A 19854-nucleotide genomic window follows, 5' to 3' on the forward strand; every position below is an offset into this window, starting at 1 on the left:
AATTATCTTATTTTGCTTCTCTTGTTTTAGACAGTAACTTAGTTTTCATTAATATCTTTAAAATACATCTTTAAGTTTTTAAACATTGTGACGATGGTTCGCTAATCACTAAGTAACTCAGAAACAGCTAGACTGTGTGGTACTGGACTTGTCTTTATAGGAGTTTTTTAAAATTTTTTAAATTAATATAATCTCCTCTTACTGATTCTCCAGATTTTTAATTTTTTTCCTGATTTACTTTGGCAGTTTCATCTTTCTAGGGATCTGCCTCTTTCATCTGAGTGATCTAGTTTTGGGGGATATAGTTGTTCATAGTATTCCTTTTAATTCTTTTTCTTTTTGAAGGTAGGAACTGCTCTCTCCTCTTTCGTTCTTGATTTTATACTTTGAGTCTTCCCTTTTTTATTTGGTCAGTCTATCGAAACATTTGCTCATTTTCTCTCATTTTTCTATTCTCTAATTTATCAGTTTTTACTCTACCATTATTTTGCCTGACTTTTTGTTTGCTTTTTGCCTTAATTTGTAATTTTCTAGGTTTTTTAAGACAGATAATTAGGTTATTGATTTTATATCTTTTTTCTTTTTTAATATAGGCATTTATACTTAATCAGTTTCCCTCTGTATCCTAGCTTATTTCATCCCATAAGTTTTATGGTGTGTTTTTATTTTCATTCATATGTAAGTATTTTATAATCTTCATTGTGATTTCTTCTGTATCCTATTGGTTCTTTAGAAGTATGTTAATTTCTGCATATATGTGAATTTACCAGATTTCTGTCTGTTATTAATTTCTAATTTAGTTCCATTGTAGTCAGAGAACTTTTTTTGGTGATTTTGATTGAGGTGGAGTGTTCTATAGATGTCTATAGGTATATCTACTTAAAAGATATCTCTCTGTGGTAGGGGTTTCTCTGAGCCCTAATATCACTGTTCCAGAATCACTTTCTCACCTTTTTTTAAAATCCATATTAAAATAGCGTTACTCCATTACACGTGTCCTTCCTTTAAAAAATGAATATCTGGGGATCAGTGAATATCCAGGAGTCATGACACTCTTTATTCTCATTGTATTGACTATGTACTGTGTATTCTCATAAGTATTGACAAGACTTAAAGATTTGTTTCCGTCTTGTCTTGTAAGAGTGTCTCAACCCTTGAATTTCTCCTGATTAATTTGTTTTGTTTTCCTGATTGCTTTTTATAATGCTTTTCTAAAATGTGGGATTATTCTTTTACATGAGTAAATTCTGATAATTGTACTTATTATGAATTTTAGAATATGTTTTTTTCCCAGCAAATTAACATGGCTTCAAATATTAATTTAAACCTTAATAATCTAAGTGCCAGTCTTTACTTTGGTAATCAGAGTGAAAAAAAAAAACTTCATAAAGTTCTGATACACTTTGGCTAGCATATCTTGTATCCCTAACATCGTTCAAATGAAATAGCACATTTTAAAGTTCTTGAATGATGAGATCAACAGTTTCTGAGATAGAGATAATCTATGTTATGATTTTAACTCTTCACAAATAATTGAAAATTCTGATTCACATTGAATTAGTCTGTATTTAAGGGAGTAGCTGATCTCATCAAATTGGAATTCATTTCTTTTAGTAATTCTTTATTCATACAACTTCAGATCATCCACTGCAGGAACTGGGCAAAGAAAGTTTGCAACCCAACCTCATATTTAAGTAACTTGAAAATCTGAAGTTATTTTGTACTATTTGTATGTATTATATACTAATAATCTTACCTTTTTCTACCTTGAATAATGATGGGTGATAATTTATATGTCTTTATTCTATTAATTCCTGAAGGAATGCTTCATCTCTTGAAAAATTTCTACTTTGAAATTGCTAAATATTTTTATTAGTAGACCCGATTGATTATTTTAGAGTCAGCCAGAGCTGGGTCTAAGCCCCAGCTCTCATACTTACTAGTGGTGTGACCTAGGGCAGTTTCTTATATATGAACTTTAGTTTCCTCGTGAGTAAATGAGGGAATGAACCATAGAACTTATTCATAGGAGTATCGTGAGGATCCAGTGAGATAACAAATATTGCACAGCTAGCAGTGATGCTGTTAAATAAATTTTAGCTGTTTAGTTATCATTATTACACTTAACTTCCAGCATGGCAATTTCAATGCCTCGTATTATCTTACGGCTGATTATTAATTAGCATACTTCTCAAAATTATACAATGTGGATTATTGTTTCAATCTTTTTAGAAAAATCTACTTAAGAGAAAGAGATTGTGGTCCAGCCCTTCATATTCCTAGGCTTCTGTTGAAAAGCCAGCTTTCTTTTGTTCATTTAGAAAGTAAATAGCTTGCTCCAGATTGATGAGAAGGACATGTGAAATTCTGTGCTACATATGCCAACTCTTCCCATAATATTTACTTGATTTTGTTTATTTTTTTTCTTTTATGTCATGATTTTAAAAATCTTTTAACCTGATAATTAACAACAGTAACATAAATGTAGATCTTGGAAGGCTTTCCATAGGAGCACGCCACATCTAAGATTGTTTACTGCAAGCAGCGTAAGAATTTTCCTTTACTTGTGTAATTGGGCTTTTGACTTGAAATTGTCGTTCTCCAGGATGTAGACTCAGGCTTCACAGACTTCACAGTTCTTTATGGCTGTCGTTTCCTCTATCACAGATTACTGTCCTTTCTTGTTTAAGGTAATGAGTAGTTGTGTCAGTGTGCTGCTCTTTTGTTTATGACGCTCTGAACAGTTATCAGTGATCAGGGTACCTTAATCCCTCAGTTTGCATCTTTTGCACATGTAATAAATGACTTGTGGTTACTTTAAAAAAATTCATATGTTAAGGCAGATTTCTTCTCTGGAAATCCTAAATCAGTTTATGTAGGTGGGTTCTAGGTATCTGTATTTTCTTTAAAGTTCTAGAAGCCATTGTTTTACCCCAAGGGGGTTGTTAATCATTGTCTTATCCCTTCATATATACTTGCCTGTCAAAAAACTCATCTGTTTCAGTCTGTTGCCATTTTCCCCCCATTTGTATCATCTGACATTGAACCCATCAAGATTGTGTGTGTGTACACGTTTATCATTGAAATCACTGGCAAATTTTTCCATATGAGAAAGATGAGAGATGCTCTAACAGAATTTAAATGACTAGGATGGACTGCTTTCTCTTTTTTGAAAGTTACAAAAGGAGAAAAAAATGTTAGCTATAACTTAGAAACTAGAATTTATCCTAAATTAACATTTTTTTTTAAAACTAATGTCTTGTTTTCCTTGATGTGGGATAAGTGATCAGTGTAAGAAAAAATGTTTCATAGTTGAGTATTGGCGTAGTAGGGACTGGTATAGAGGACTGTCAAAGCATATCATACATGGAAAAAATACAGACACATTTGTGAAAATAAATATAATTCTGTAACTTAGGGGATATGCTGTCTTGTCTTTTAAAGAGAAAGGATCCCCCGTCTTCATTTCTTGCGCAGAAGTGTTTGCTTCTTGTTTTTCTTTTCAGAAGTCTCTCTGTATACATCTGTCCAGTTAGAATTCCATATATAAGCATTTTAGATGTTGGCATATTCTTAAAAGGAATTTTCTTTTTATCCTAAATAGCTTTTTAGAAGAATTTTCCAGAGGAAGTACTAGTTGACTCAGTGTATTAAAGTTCAAAGCTGGAACTTTTTCTAACATGCTCTAACATTGAGTGGAAAGTACTCAAGAAATTAAGTTCAACATGTTGTTTTTATTTTATCTTACTTTGAGTCCAGTTCATGAAAACTTCCAGTTTGACACAAATAAGATAACGGTTAATGTTTTTGTTTTGCTACTGCATACGTAATCTTTTTCAAGACCATGACAAAAGACTCCCCACCCCATTGATTTATTGATTTACTGGTTTATTTATTTAGCTAGTTAGTTAGTTATTTAGTTAGTTAGTTATTGTGGTGTTTGCTTTAAGATAGATCAGTTAGAGAAAGAGCTTTTTCCTTTTTGAAACTCTTGTGTACAGAATTTTTTATTTCATCCTGAAGTTACAAGTTATTTTCTTGGTTATGGCTCAACTTATTTATTTTTCAGATTAAATTACATTCTGTTGTTTTTGTTTGTTGTTTAAACTTAAGGGATTTAGACATTTTTCAAATCACAGCAGATAGGAAAAGTGTTGAAACGTTGACTTTGACATCGTTGACAGATTAGCAAAAATGGAGCTTAGAAAATTAGCCTGAAAAAAGCAAGAAGAAAATGCATTTTGGTTTGATATTTGTATGCAAACACCAGATAAATTGTAACTGTAATGGTTTAATGTGTATTATATATTTCTTGGCCCTCCTGTGGGTGCCCGATCTACTTTCTGCTTTTATTTATTAATTTTTTTTGTGACATGAAAATTAGTTCCTGGTCGTCACGTTCAACTTGAAACCAGAAGAGTTTCATGTCCTCTTCTCAAACTCTAGATCTTTCTTTTCTCACCCTGATGTTTTGTGTTCATCCTTTTGGCCAAAACTCATTCTTACTTATGTGTATCTACATACAGGTCTCAAGATATTTCCACCAAACTAGACATACAGACATACACCTACTTTGCTTTCACAGTCCTTGTTTCTGAAGCCTGCCTGAACTGGTGATCTTAAATTCCGTGTATTCCAACCCAGATGCCAAAAGCCAGTGAATGCTCGACATGAACAGCGTTTATAAATACGTGACTGTTTTAAAGGGAAAGCAAGGAATGGGCAGAATCTTTTCTAAAGTCTTAGAACATTTTACAAAGAGAATTTTCTGATTTACTTTTTTCTTATGTTTAAGTAGCAGAGTAATTGAATCAGGTACACTAGAGTTTTAACTTTTTAGGCACACACATTTTCTGCTACTCATCGTGAAAAATAATGCAAAATTGCTACATAAACTTAAGTAGTTCTGAAATTATCCCGATTAAAATTCTTGATCTGTTCAGTTCCCACATTGACCAACCTTGATTTTATAGAGAGACTTGGTCCACTGTGTGTTTCTAAGAAGGTTAGGTATGCCTTAAGTCCCTTTTGGTAAGGACTGCTTTGAATTTTAGCAGTGCAACATATGTCAAATGCCAGCTTGGAATGTCACATGCCTGCTGTATTCCATTTTTTCAGAAGCGTCCACTTGCTAGTGTTTCATTCGAACTCTTGAGTTGTTTGTACTGTTTTATAAGGGAGAACGTAATACATTTTGGAAACCAATTTTTCCCAGGGTGTAGAATTGCTTTTATTGTATAAAGTTCTGCTCCAGGGAGTGGGGAACGACTTTGTTTTCTCTTCTTTTGATGTTTTTCCCTTGATTAGAGATTGCTAACTTTTTGTGCAAAGAGGATGGAGATACGTGAGATCTGTCACATGTCTGTTTTTTTGAATTCCACCATTTTGTTAACTCAAAGATATGAAATGAAGTTACAGTTTTAGTTATTTGATGGAACGAGGATTCTCATAAATTCCAGCTTTTATCATATGATCAGATTTTTCCTGGACAAAGAAAGCTGTTTGCTGCTGCCAGTAGCGTTTGGACTAACAGCCTGCTAGATACCAGCAATTGGCTTGAAACTAACAACTTGGCTTGTCCATGCTTATCCCTCCCACCAAGCTTAACCTCAGCAGAGGATTGAGAAAGGTTTGGTAGTTGAGAATAGTTCTTAAGTACCTCTAAATTTCCTGGGCTAAGCCAGAATTTTGCATGCAAGGCTATTCTTGTGGTTTTCCAGCTGGGCCAAAACAAAAAGGCATTGGAAACCTTGCAAGAAAACTTATTCTAATATAGATTTAAGGCTTGCCTTTTTATTGTGGCTGGATCATCAGCCTGACAGTCAGAGGAATGAAGGAGAAGACTTTATTCCGTATTGAGGATGTACATTTCAAACTTTTGCTGCAGAGCAGACCTTGAAAAATACCTCCGAAGATTAAAAATGAAATAAATGAATGGGGTTTATTTAGTTGCTTCTTAAGACATGTAAGACCTGCCTTTCCCCATTAGTTGTTTTTGGCTCACCTTCCAAAATGCACTTTAAATACTATGAGTTCTGTTTTATGTCACGTCAGGTTAGTATTTGTGACTAATGTTGATCAGACTTGAAACTTTTATCAATACCATCAGCCCTGTCCCACCCAGATACTGTTGACAGATACAGATTTCTGCTTATTGTCATAAAAAGTCAGGCTCCTCTGTCATAAGTATCTTCCATCCATAGTAATGTTCTCTCTCCACATTGACCTGAATGAGGCTGGACTTGTTTTGTTCTGATGGGGTTGAAAGTTTTTTTCAAACCTTCCTTTGATCTAAGGTTATTGAGCAGATTTCTACATCCAGTAATAATGCTGGGAGAGTGATTACATAGTAATATCTGTAAAGAATATCTTTCTGTAACTATTCTAGTCATTGTGATCTATCACTTAATGTGGTTCTTAATCTTCCATTATTCTAATGCTTAAAATTATCAGCAAGGTCTGTCTGATTCAGGCATTCTCAATTTTAGGTAGTGTTGAAAACTGTTACATAGTAGTTAGACTTTAGAAAAAAATAACTGATGTGTGTGTTATAGATTTATTTTTATTCAATTTTTTTATTGGCCATCGATAGTCCAGTTAGTGAAAAGCTGTATACTGTATTTCAGAGGCAGAAATGATAAACTGATAAAAGTTATTTTTATACTAATTTACTTTTCTAAATCCAAATGAAGATATGTATGTAAGAAACTACTTTAAATTTTTTAAATTTCTTGGCTGTTTGAAAGGTTATAAAAGAGGAATTGTCGTCTTTAATCTGAATTACAAAACCGACTCTGAGGAAAGAAAGGAGATGTAAGAACCAGTGGCATTTGGGAGAATATCATTTTAATTTATCGTCGACATTTCTAATTAGTGTGTGATCCAGTATCAAAATAGAAGGTTGCTTTTGATTATATCCGTTAAGTTCCAGTTAATCAGCTATGTGAGAATATAAATTTTATACCAAGGATAAATTATTAGGGAATAGAATGATTTGCCCTATTATTTTCAAAATACCTAATTTTTTGATATGCATGCAATATAAGATTCAAAAGATACGGAAGTGTGCATAGTAAAAATTAAATTTGGCTGCCATTGCCTGGGCCTCAGTCTCTGTCTACTGCTCAGGCATTCTCGTTTCCAGCGGTGGGATACTATGCTTAAAATTGCCATGCTTCTGATTTGCAGTGCATTGATTGTCAGATTGTTTTCTAGCAGTGAAAAAGGAATTCTGTTTGAGGAATAATCCATATACAGTCTGATTTAGTTCATATAGTTAGAAGTACCAAGTTCAAAGGTCATCCTGTTTTGGTATTTTAGCAGGATATTCATGTAGCCAAATTTTTTGGTAATTAAACCCTTCTGACAACCTAATTTGGGTACCAGCAAGCACTGCTTTGTGTTGTCTTATACAGTGAGATATCTATACCTGTTAGTATAGTAACAGTTCCTCTGAGCCACTTTGATGACTTTGTCCCTTCCCCTGAGGCTTCTCCTTATCCCTGCAGAGTCCAGCTAGAGCTCAGCGCGGCGGGACCTCGGGCACCTGCTCCAGTGCTGGGGGTGGCACTTCTGATTGTTTTGTGTCCAGTCCAATGGATTCTAAATAATTTCCATGTCTCTGTGAACATTATCACCTCTGTAGTAATATATGGTTAACTTCTAACTGGAAAAGAAGCCAGCTGAAGTATTTTAAATTGTCATCTAAGTTCACAGTATTCTCTTTGTGTTCAAAAAGAGAACATAAAGCAAAGTTTAATCTTTGTCACTGTGTCTTCCAGTAAAATTGAGTTAAATGAAACCTCTAACCTCTCTCAATGTTGATGGCTTTTCAATGTGAGTAAAAGTTATTTTCTAACCTTAGAGATCTGTATTTGATGAATGGCTCTCTCTCAATTTGGAGGAAAATTCTTTATTTTAATGGCCTTAAATCTAGTAACTTAAAAAATAATATTAATCCTAACTCAAATCCACATGGCATGAATTTTATTTATCATGAAAATGAGGAATTTAGTTCTCAAAAGTCAGCAAATGATTAGAACAACTCTATTTTGAAATTTAATCATTATACAGAATTAAGTTAATGGTCATAATTTCACAGAATTCCTTTATTACTGACAGAGAATAAACTCTTATTATTCTCCCCACTTCTTAGATAAGGAACCTGAGACATGGAGAAACACACACAGCTCCTTGATCAAACACATTCAAGCAGAGAAGCTGTAAATAAAAGCCGGGTCATTCAGAGCTTGACACAGAACTCTCCACGAATTATGCTGCCACCTTGAAACTTAAATGCATGTATATTTAAGCCAATTATTTCTGACACCTAGATGGGTTTCTTTCTTTCTGTGGTTTGTGATATTTCAGAAGATGAGATGCATAGACCTTTCTTGTTTAAAAACTATGTGCTTCATTTAATCCTACGAAAGATTTGGAGGAGATTGTTTTAGTTAGAATTTTTTTTTTTCCCCTTTTCACTCCTTCCTTCCTTTCTTTCTTCTTTATTCTTTGAACTGAAACTGTAGCTCTTATTCAAGTCACAAGGAACAATATTGTGGCATCTGAGGGAGAGGCATATCCAGATGGCAGCCTTTCAGAAGTTTAAAGGATCTGGAAGGCAGGCATGCAGCGTCTCTCTGCTGTACTTAATTTTAGAAACTTCTTAATTTTAATGTGTTGTCCATGGCACAAAAGAAATTTTCACTGGGAGACTTTTGTGGTGTTTGAGGTAACAACTCTTATGTTACTAGAATCCCTTAACAACAAGGCCAACAGGAATGATTCGCTCTGTCCTGAAGATTTTCTTTGGCTTTCAGAGCTTCCAAAGCACTTTATAGCATGGCTAGACTGTATTGAATTTCCATGTTTAGATCTACACCCATAATTTAACATTTTTCTTTTTGAATTGTATAGTACCAGTGCACTGTAATTCAAATGCGTAGAAAAACCTACGATCACTGCAATTCCAAATGCTTGAGATCTGTAACAAGGTACATTTTTTTTCGGCAGCCTCACCATGACCTTGATACTACCTACCTCTTATTTTTAAGCTAAGGAAAAGGAAGGGAGAAATCTTTTGTTTTCTAATCCATTTACTCATAATTTTAGGTAATAGTTTTTGTCCTGCTTTCTGAAAAGAAATACGACCAAATCCATCACTATCTCTGCTCAGATGTCTGGCGTTTACTCTTGAGAAACATGTACCTTCATTCTCCCCAAGGGTTGAACTTAAAGGTTCTGAATTTGCCCGACTTCTGCCTGCCTGGGGAGCAGGAGACCCTGAACCTGACCTTGAATTTGGATCCAGTTTTGAGTAAGTGGAAGCCTTAAGTTTAGACAGAAGTTTCCCTCTAGAGAACTATCCTCTCTGGTCCTCTGTACGTTGTGCTTTTAAGTCATTTCTTTGTGATAGATTTTAGTCACGTGAGTTCTTTTGGTATTCCAACAAAATTTTCTAAAATGTCTGCGTACCGTTTTCAGAGACAGCCTAATGTTTCTCTTCTAATGAGACCATGAAAAACACTCAACTAGTTCTTATTAGGATTAACTCCTTCCTTACAAGGGAGGATAATTGCATTACTTTTAATTCTACTGAATTAAAAAAAAATGTCCATACACAGTGCATTAATTGTAAGTGTTTAACTTACTTGTATGTGGGTAGTCTGCAAAAATCAGTGCTACACGTTTTCATTCCCACAAATTATCTATTGATGGAGAAAGTTCTGATAGCATTTGAGTGCTTTTGGTACTTTGCAATGTTGTTTGAAGGTATTAAAAATAGATTACAGAGAGTTTCTTGTTTGAAGCTTTAGGAGTTTCTCATGACAATTAGAATAAAATTAAAATGCCTTTCCCTGCTTCTACCTGGTTCTGGTCCTCTCCCTGCTTTTGTGATCTCTGATTCACCTTTTAGGCATAGAGCTCAGTAAGACCTCAGGCCCTGTGGCAAGAAGTTTGACCTATTTGAAGATAAAAAAGAAGCCTGGTGCAGCTGTAGCATCTGATGAAATTTTCTGGTTCATATGATCTACACTGGCCTCTTTTTCCTCCTTCTAGAACTCATCAGCCTTATTCCCATGCTAAGATTTTGCACTTTTTCCTTTGATGGAAAAGTTCTTCCCTCGGACTTTATGTGTATATATGACTGAGAGTTTGTTTTTTTTTTCACTTGTGACTTCTCAATTCTATTTGTAAAGAATTCTCAATTCTATTTGTGTGTCTGTTTATCTGTGTGAATCTTTAATAACTTTTTTTTTTGTATTTGGGTTATTATGTTGAACTGTATCCTAAGAGAAACCAGTTTCATCTCACCAAGCCACTGTTAATGACTATGTGTATTAGTTGCACAGGGAGACCTGAAACTGGATGTTACCAGTGAGCTAGGTATGGAACTGGTTTTATCAAACTGGGGTTTGAAAGAGGCTTTTTATATTCTTGTTTCTGCATAACTGGTTTAGTTTAATTTGCCAGACTGATTGCAGGAGTCACCAACTACCAAAGTAAAACTTGATGTACTGATTCCATACACAGAACATTCAGTTTTTACCACTTCTCTTTAGCAAAGTTGAATACTTACTTATTTTCTGTTCAGATTTAAAAAAAAATCAGATAATCCTAAAAAAAATACAAAGCTTTTGATTTTCTTGTCTGAAAAATTTCTCCTCTATTATTCTTTTCCTCTTTATCCCTTTTTACTTTCTTTGCAGCTTGCAGCACCGTCAGAAACGGTTTGCTTATTGTCTTCCTTCCAGTCTTGCTCTCCCGCTTTCATCCTCCGCCAATACTGTAAATCCAGGAGAGTCAGGCTCATGTCTGTTTTGTTCAGTCTGCATCCCCAGCGCCTAGGACAGTGTATGAAATATAGTATGCGTTCAATAAACGGTAGCTGAACGGATGAAGAATGAATAAATAAAGTGCTATAAAAGTAGAATAAGTGCCTAGTTCATGAAGTGAAATTTGCTTTACCAGGTTAGAACAGCCAAGACGAACAGGACCCAAGTGGATGGATCTGAATTCAGTTCTTTGTTCCACTTAGTCTTTTCAGAGGATTTGGGGCACATTTCTTAACCTCCGTGTCTATTTCTTTACCTGTAAAGCAGGTATGGAGAGCTTATGGAAAAAGATACACAAATGATGCAATAAAATGACTGAGATTCATCATTTTCTCAAGTGTTTCTCGGTTAAGTAGGCTCTTCTTTTGAGCAACAAACTTGCTTATAATATATTGGAAACTTCAGGGTGTATTATAAGACATACTAGCAACAGTTTAAGAGGCTTACAAATTTGAAGTAATATTTTGTTCAAAAATAGGATTTATACCAGATAAAACATAAAAGTACCCCTTCAGAGTCTACCTTACTTATTTTGCTAATAACTTTTAGTGTTGCTCATTTTCTTTTTTGTTAAAAATTGGAAAAGATCTGAAATAAAGTTTTGAAAAGCAAACCGTGATGTTTTTCCAAGAAAGTTGAAATTGTGCTTGATTTCAGATGACCCTTTACAACAATTAATTTGTATGACTGCAGTCAGACAGCTAAACTAAGAATATAATTACAGACATAATTAACTTAATGTTTTAATAATTTCTCTATGATTAGGCAAGTAATAAGGCTTGGACATGCTGAAATCATGATTCATTTCTTTGGTTCATTTAACACATATTTATCAAATGTCTTCTGTGTATCGGGTACTGTTGTAGGTACAGTGGCTACATCCGTGAATTAGACAAAGATTCCTCGTCTCCTAGGGCTTAATTTTCAGTGGGGCTGTTTATTATTTGTTTTGCCTCTAGCTTGCTCCATAGTTTTATACTTTCCTTCATTTGTAAAGTATGACTTAGAGGATTGACTTTTAAAATAATTTTAGTTACTAATGCCTAAAATTAGCTATGAAGTCTTCTTTTAAAATTATATACTAAATATCAACATGATACCAATGTTTTAGAGACCATCTGCTTCTGTAGACACATGTGTCCTGCAAATCTGGACAAGTTATCTACTTTGATGAGGCTGGAATCAGATCTGTAAGGACTGGGCTATTTCAAAGAAGAAAAAATCCTGTGGATTTGGTGGGACAGTGGCTTGTAGTTTGGTTTGCAGTCGTCTCCTTTCGCTGCACTTCTCTGCTCATTCCAACTCCAGCATATATTCAATTCCATTGAAAATAATCCGTCTACTCTTCATGGGTATTGGTTGGAGTTGGGTGGTTTTTGACTTAATACCTTATTTTCTATTTGTCTAATCATTATAAAATTTATAATATACCTTTTTTTTCAAGGAGTTTACAGTCCTTCACATACTCTTTATTTTATTTACTCAAAATTTGTCTTTGTGGAGTAGAAAGAATGAACATTTCTAGTCTAAAATAATAACTTAAAATTTTGAAATTCTGGTAGGGGTTACATGTTCTTGGCAACAAATTTGGCAACTGAAGTTGGTAGGTATGATTTGAAGCTTAGTGAACTTTCCAATGAATATTGGTACCACTTAGACTATAATTTTTAAAATAGTAGTCTTAATACAAGGATCGTCACTCGCCAGACAGCTATTGCATGTGTCTGTCATATATAAGGAGCTCTGTAAGAAGCTGTGTGTGATATGTAAAGGTGAGTAAGACATCGTTCTTGTACTGAAGAAATCTGCAATGTTGTTCATACCTTTAAAATCACTCCTGAAGAAGTGTTAGTAAATAGTTTTCTTCAAGCTCAGTTGAGTTATGCCCTGGGATGATGTGGAAAATCTCTAATAGGACTGAGGCTAAAACCTAAACGTGCTGAAAATTAATAGAACATTCCCTGCCTTTGGTAGCATTTTTTTTCACTGTGGAATGTTCATATACATCTTTGTTTTTCTGCCACTGCATACCGTTAGAATCTTAATGCTTTGTGCTGAGAATAGTTAAAAATAGCTTATAAAAGAAATAATTCTTGTATGTGTCTTTTTGTAGTGTTTCTTAAGCCCAAAGGAAGGCTTCTTTGTGTCACTGATATCTGTAGGGACAATTATAGAGGGAAAAAAATTGCAGGGAAAGGTGTTCATTTTTATATGTTCAATACACAAGAAATTGAAAGGCAATTACTATAGTACATTACATAGGAAAATAAGTATCCAGTTATATAATGATACAAGCCATGAAAGCATGTAGCTAGTACCACTGTGTATTTCTAAGTATGTTCATAATGATTAATATTCTAGTTCTAGGGATACTTTTTGGAAGTTACCTCCTTTGTTTGGACTGTGGCACGAACAGTTCCACTGTTGAATATTATAGCCCAGTTTTTTAAACAATCTTGTTATGGCATACAAGGTCTTTTAATATCTTGCACCTGCCTGCTTTTCTGCCTTCCTGCCTTGCTATTCACCTCCGCTCTTAACTCCAGCTGCTCTTATCTGTTTAACGCTCTCTGTGAATAGGAATGAGCCTTCCAGGCAGGCTTCGGGCATCTTTTCTGTCTCTGATACATCCCTTGCACACCTATGTTGTGTGATTATCAGAGAATGTTTCTCTTCAACATAGACTGAATTCATTAAGGACAGACTTTTTTTTTTAATCTTAATGTTTCCATTACCTACCTTCATGTCCCTTTTGTAGGTGGGTACATATAAATAACTAAAGAAGGCTACGATGAGAGGTTCGAACTATACTGAAAACTGGTTATCTTTGCTTAGCATTTCTCCATTTTTCATAACCACAGCTTTGGCCCTTACATGACTCAGTATCCTATGTGCTCGCCTCCTTGAAGTTTAGAAGAAAATGAGTATATATCATACAAATCAATCACTAGAGGGGAAAAAAAACACTTTTCAATTGTGTTTCTTAATTATGGGGGAAAATATTGTTTTATTTCATTAACTTACTTGTCCCTCCAAAGGATATAATTTATGAAAAAATCACAATTGGGTATTCAAACTGAGATTATTTGGAATCTTGGCAAATAGGGAAGTGAAAACATTAAACAAAACAATTCTGCCATAACCCAAGTCCCCCCAAAAGAATGGCACTTTTCTGTCTACAAAAGATGCCATGAATCTGCCCAAGAGAATTGTCTATAGCTCTGGCATTCTTTAAGTTTTCTGAAGTCTGACAAATAGTGTATTATATTTTGTCAAAGGTAAATTAGAGCTTTATCTAATCACAATTCAAGAGGTTAAATTTTAGTGTCTTTCACAAGTTACCATTATGGGTCTTTAGAGGATGTATAATGTATAAATGGAGGGCCAAAGCTGTTCTGTTTAGCAGTTCTTTATGTTTTAGTTAAACCTCAGTCAGAGCTTTATTTTCCTTTACTAATTTGCAAGTAATTCTGCAGCTTCAAAGTGACGACCGTTGAATTACAGGAGTCGTAGCATCATCAGACATTTCAACATTTGCAAAAGAAAATTAATTATCTGAAGATTTGGGCCTTACCCAGAAGTGTTAGAAATACTTTGGCCTTAGTTTTTTTTTTAAAACACATGCATATTTATTTAGCCTTTTACTGCATGTTGTTCCTAACCAAGTAAATCTATTTTCAAAACAGAGATTATTTAAGAGATTTGGCTTATTTTTCTTTTCTTGGTGAATGTGCCAAAGGTCTGTTTTCTATAAGACATGTGTCTGTTTCAACTTACTATTTTGATTATGAGTAGTTTATTATCCAGATAGACCTTCAAAATAGAATGTTTGCTGAAGAGTTCTCATGTATATGGTTAAGTGCATATTTTAGAATGATTTGGGATTTATAAATAGCATGTAAGATGCTATTAGAAATATGTTAACTATAACATATAATGCCTTTAAAAAAAGGGAAAGGAGAAGAGATGATAGTATTCCAAGCATCTCCAATAAGGAAGTGAGTGGGTGGAACGCCTTCAAATGCTGATCTGGCTTCCCTTAAAACAGTGTTAACATCTTTATATTTAGCTGGCTGAGGTTCCAGCACTTACCCTGCCCACTGGAGTTTGTCTAGCCTCCCAGGTTTTATTACATTTCGTGAATACTGCCTTGAGCTTCTGACTTCCACACTTGGACTTCTACCTTTTCACGTTAGGGGCGTGAACTTCCTGGGGGGCAGTTCTTTTATGTTAGAAATTGCTCAGAGTTTCCATCTGCTTTTACTTGACTTGTGGTCTTGAAGATCATGCTTGGCCCATGGGATATTACAGTGTGCCGAGAGGATGTGGAGTTTTGTCAGCCAGTGAAATATGTCTGGTTTCTTTCTTTTTTTTTTTCAGCAGCTTTCATATGCTCCTCATCCTGTGTGGTCTTCACTAAACTGAATTTATATTTAACAGAACTGCTCACCCTCTTTATCATCTTCTATGACTTGGCCTTTTTTAGGAGAAGGTGTGTGGAAGGAACATCTGAGCCAAAAAAACTGTCATCTTGGCAACAGGAAAACCTAAAACCGAAAGCTTTAAGTTGTGTTATATATGAATGTGCTTTAATATTCACAAATGTGTATTTTGTAATGCAGAAGGGTATCATATTTCAGATATGTACAACCTTCAACAAAATTCTCATGCCAACAGTAGATTCCCAAGCTTTGTCTGTGATCCAAATGACTTTTTTGCTTGTTTTTAGGCACTACTGCAGTCTTCAGTTAAGCAACAAGTAGAAGCAATTGAAAAACAGTACATTTCTGCAGTTGAGAAACAAGCACACAAGTGTGAGGAGCTGTTAAATACTCAGGTAATAAAATCGCACATCCATTGTATATTTATACTTTTCTTCTGACTCTCTTCCCCTGAGGGCTCTGTAACTGTTTGCTCAGTTTCATGCCATTTACTTTCCATGGTGTATTTTGGAGAAAAAAAATATGCTTATGTAAACTCAGTGTTAAAATTTGGGAATTTTACGATAGACTAAAAATAGGACTGAAGGCCTAAAATACGTGGCTCTCCCCCAAATTAATGATAATTCTTATGCTAATTTCTGGCTTATCATATTATTCACCAAATAGCAGAAGCAGAAGACATGACTATAAATGTACTATGGCGTGTGAAGTGGTTTTGAATGATTTTAGTGATGTAAGATTTATAAATAATATTTGAACTTGAAGCTCTTATGTCTGAGTTACCTTTCATTGCTTATAGGAATTGGTTTCTATTTTATTTTTTTTTCTGGTGTTTTTTTCCCTGTTTTTTGATTTAATGTTTTTAGAAGGCATTGCAGACATGATTAGCTGATTTACATTAATCAGTTGAAAAGTATATATATGTATGTGTCATAGTATAAATAGTTAGTGCCGAAAGTTCCCAGCAACACCTTTGAATAGCATAAAACTTGGTAGGTAAAAATAAAATCAGCTAGATAAAGGACGTATTTTTTATCACTGGAAGAAAATATAGGGAAAAAATAAGGTCTAGGATTGAAACGGAGATTTATAAACACGCCACTCCATCCCCAAGATTGGGGTCAGTTCTGTTATTTTCAGTATATTTTTAATAGATGGCTTACAAGAGGAAATATATAGGGAATTTTATAAATTCGATGTAACAATTATACTCCTTTGGGTGGAGGAATACCAGGTCGTCAGTAGTATGAAGTATGTGACCTTGTAAATGGATAGAAGAATCGCAGAGAAGAATTAAGGTCGTAACGCTGTGAAACAGTGTGAGGCATGTATTGGCCAGGACAAGCCATGTTATGCCCTAAACCCTCTGGCTTCAGACAGCACAGATGTATATCCCACTAATTCTGCATATATATTGAGGGCTGTTTGGGGTTCAGTCTCATGTTATCCTCATCCTAGAAACTAGCCTGAGTGTAGTTCCTGTGTGGAACACTTGCTGTTATCTTGTACTGTGCAAGCAAGCTCACTCAGATTCCCTACCAGTCAGCTCAGTCTCCTGGACTGGAAGTGACACTTTCATATCAACAGCGCCCCACTCAATCATAATGGGACCAGGTGGTGAGGTCCTTCTAGGAACCTGGAAGGGAGAGGGCAGGAAATATTTGATAAACAGCACTAATACACTAAGTCTGCTCTTTTGGTCACCAAATATTCCCAGTCTCCATCTCTCAGGCAGATTTGCTTATCTGTTCCTATGGGAGAAAATTGGGTAGTTCTATCTGGCTATGGCCTCAGGCTCAGAAGTCAAGGGTCTCTGGCTGACAGGTGGGGGAATGATGTGCTGCCGTCTCTCCATGACCAGGTCCGGATGCATATCCCTTCTGACCTAAAGAACTAGAAACGGAAGTACTTGTCGTTTACCCCAGCATATGTGGGGTATCGTGGTGGGATGAAGGATAGGCGTGTACTGTACGTACTCTCCGAAGCTTAGATGGGGAGCCAGACAGACAGCTGTCATGAGTATGTGGCAATTCTAAAATCTCAGTGAACAGATCCAATAAGAATCTCTGCTCTGGGGGTAGGACTGCTCTTTGATTTACCGTCATTCCGTTTTCTGGGTTTAGAGACGGGGTCTCTAGTCCACTGTTCTTTATGATCTTGTAGGTTTAATTTTTTTTTTTTCAGTATCTTTGTTGGCTGTACCTAATGTGAGTATTAGAGATATACCGTTTGTCAACCTGCTTCCTATTTATAATGATTTGGAAGTGGTGAGTGATTTTAGGGCAGCAGATGGGCAGCATTCAGGGTAATGATTCTTTTGGCTTATCTCCTTGGTTACAGTCAGCTCCATTCATCAAATGCAAACCCACAGTTATTTGCAAGACCTTCTGGATTTCACATGTTTATATGCTTTTCACTCTCACGCTTTCCTGTCTGTCTGTCTTTTTCTAATTAAAGATAATGTCGTTTATCAAGCCTGAAGAAGTCTCAGTGATCTCTTTTCCCCAAACCTTTTGGTCCAAAAGAAAGCATATACAGGACAGTCACAGCCTTACTGGCTCTTTGCTTACAGACACTTTAATATATTGTATCTTCAACAGTGGGTGTGAGCAACATGCACTTGGTTTAACACTTGCTACAAGGCTCAATTTGGTTGATCTTCGTTGCTCAAAGACCTTTTCGATTATTTCTTTTATAAGTTGAAGTTGGGAAGGTGGTTGTCCCTGCAGGTCCCCAGATTTCTAATCTTTTTCTATTATCTACAATTCAGTGTTTGTGATTTGTCTTTTTCTTGTGAATTCAGTACTGAACGTTTTCTTACTATGCCTTGTCAAAGCTAGCCAATATCAGAGCTAATAAATGAATTCAGCAAAGTTGCAGGTTAAAAGATTAACACACAAAAATCAGGTGTGTTTCTTTACACCTGCAATGAACAATCAAAAACTAAATTAAGAAAGTGATTCAATTTATAATAGCAACTTAAAAATAAAATACCTAGGAATAAATTTAACCAAGGAGGTGAAAGACTTGTGTATCAAAAAGTATAAAACATTGCTGAAAGAAATTAAAAGTAACCTAAATAAAGGGAAAGACATCCCATGTTCATCAATTGGGAAGTATTTGGTAAAGATCTCTCAGGACTACAACGGGACATTTGGAGTATCACAAGCCATCCAGTGTGATAAAATACTATTTAAAAAACTGAACAGGATATGGGCATATAAATATTAGGTAAAATCATGTAAAGTGTAGAAATGGTATTATGGTTTTCAAATCGTATTTCTTGAGATGTCATTTGAAATAACTAAACTTAATTTAACAAAAATTATAGCTGAATGGTTTCTTAAGAATAATTTAGTTTAGCCTTTTTTTTTAATGTGGATCTGTGTGTTTCTTTTTCTCTTTCTCTCTCTCTCTTTTTTTTTTTTCCATATTAAAAATTGAAGGGGAAAGCAAGTTAACCCTAATGCAGAGAAGTTACAAGCGTGTGCTCCAGAGTCAGACTGCCTGAATCATCCCTGGCTTTGTCACTTACCTATGTTAGTGTGCGATGTCCCTTCACCTCTCTGGGCCTTATTTTTCTCATCTATAAAACATATACACAAGTAATTCCTACTTGATAGGCTCGTCATGGCTATTATTTGACATGAGATTTGCATAGTGCTTAGACTAGAACTTGGCACATCCTGGTGTTTAGTTGATATTGGCTACATTATTACTGTCTTTGTTATTTTTGGCCAAGATCAATTGTCCGGCCACTCTCAGAATCAGGTCTAGAAATCATCGTTTTTTAATTTCCAGTCTATAGAAGAAGGACTACTTTTGTAGTTTATACTTTGTCTTGTGTCTAAAGAAAGTCATCAACCTTTAAATTTTTAAACATTTACCCTGCGGCCACTTAACAATACATAAATGCTGGGTCCACCTTTTGTTCCTCCCTCTGTCTTCCTTATTTAATGAGGGCCTTTTCTATGGCTGACATTCAGCTGGATTATATGATGTAACAGTGAGCAACACAGTCCTTCTAGTACGTAGGGGAGACAGATGATACAGTTACAAAATAGTGTGGTAAGTTATGTGAGAATACATTAAAGGAGTATATAACGTATAGCTCCTTCGTGGTGGGTGAGGGAAGACTTATTGGCTGATGATGAGTTCTCTCAGGGCTCATAGATTTAAGCGAGGTCAGAACTGAGAAGTCAGCATGAGTGAGGTATATGGAGGAGCATATTCAGAATCCTTTAGATGAGAGAGTGTCAGTGTTTGGCAGGGAGGGAGGCTGTTTGAGACTGCCAAAAAGATAGCTTTATGACAAAGAAAGGATCATAAAGGACCTTGCCTGCCATTTTGACAGGAAATTGGGTGCTATTAAAAGACATTAACTAGAGAAGTGATATTTGTCCAGATTTGTTGTTACTGTTTGCTTTCTTGTGACTGAGATTTTTTCTTTTTATTATTGAAGTATAGTTGATTTACAATGTTGTGTTTGTTTCTGTTGTACAGCATACTGACTCAGTTACACAAATTATATTCTTTTTCATATTCCTTATCATTATAGGTTATTACAAGATAGTGAA

General features: G+C 35.1%; 1 protein-coding gene across 4 annotated transcripts in view; it reads left to right on the forward strand.

Moving 5' to 3' along the window:
• Window positions 1-19854, forward strand: part of CCDC91 (coiled-coil domain containing 91) — a 224895-nt gene that overhangs the window by 95687 nt on the left and 109354 nt on the right. For all 4 annotated transcript variants that reach the window (XM_064479162.1, XM_064479161.1, XM_031443870.2 and 1 more), the window contains one exon: window positions 15565-15672. In XM_064479162.1, the coding sequence (XP_064335232.1) occupies window positions 15565-15672 (108 nt within the window). The remainder of the gene's footprint in view (window positions 1-15564; window positions 15673-19854) is intronic.

The sequence above is a fragment of the Camelus dromedarius genome, chromosome 25 (assembly GCF_036321535.1).
Source record: "Camelus dromedarius isolate mCamDro1 chromosome 25, mCamDro1.pat, whole genome shotgun sequence".
NCBI classification, from domain to species: Eukaryota; Metazoa; Chordata; class Mammalia; order Artiodactyla; family Camelidae; genus Camelus; species Camelus dromedarius.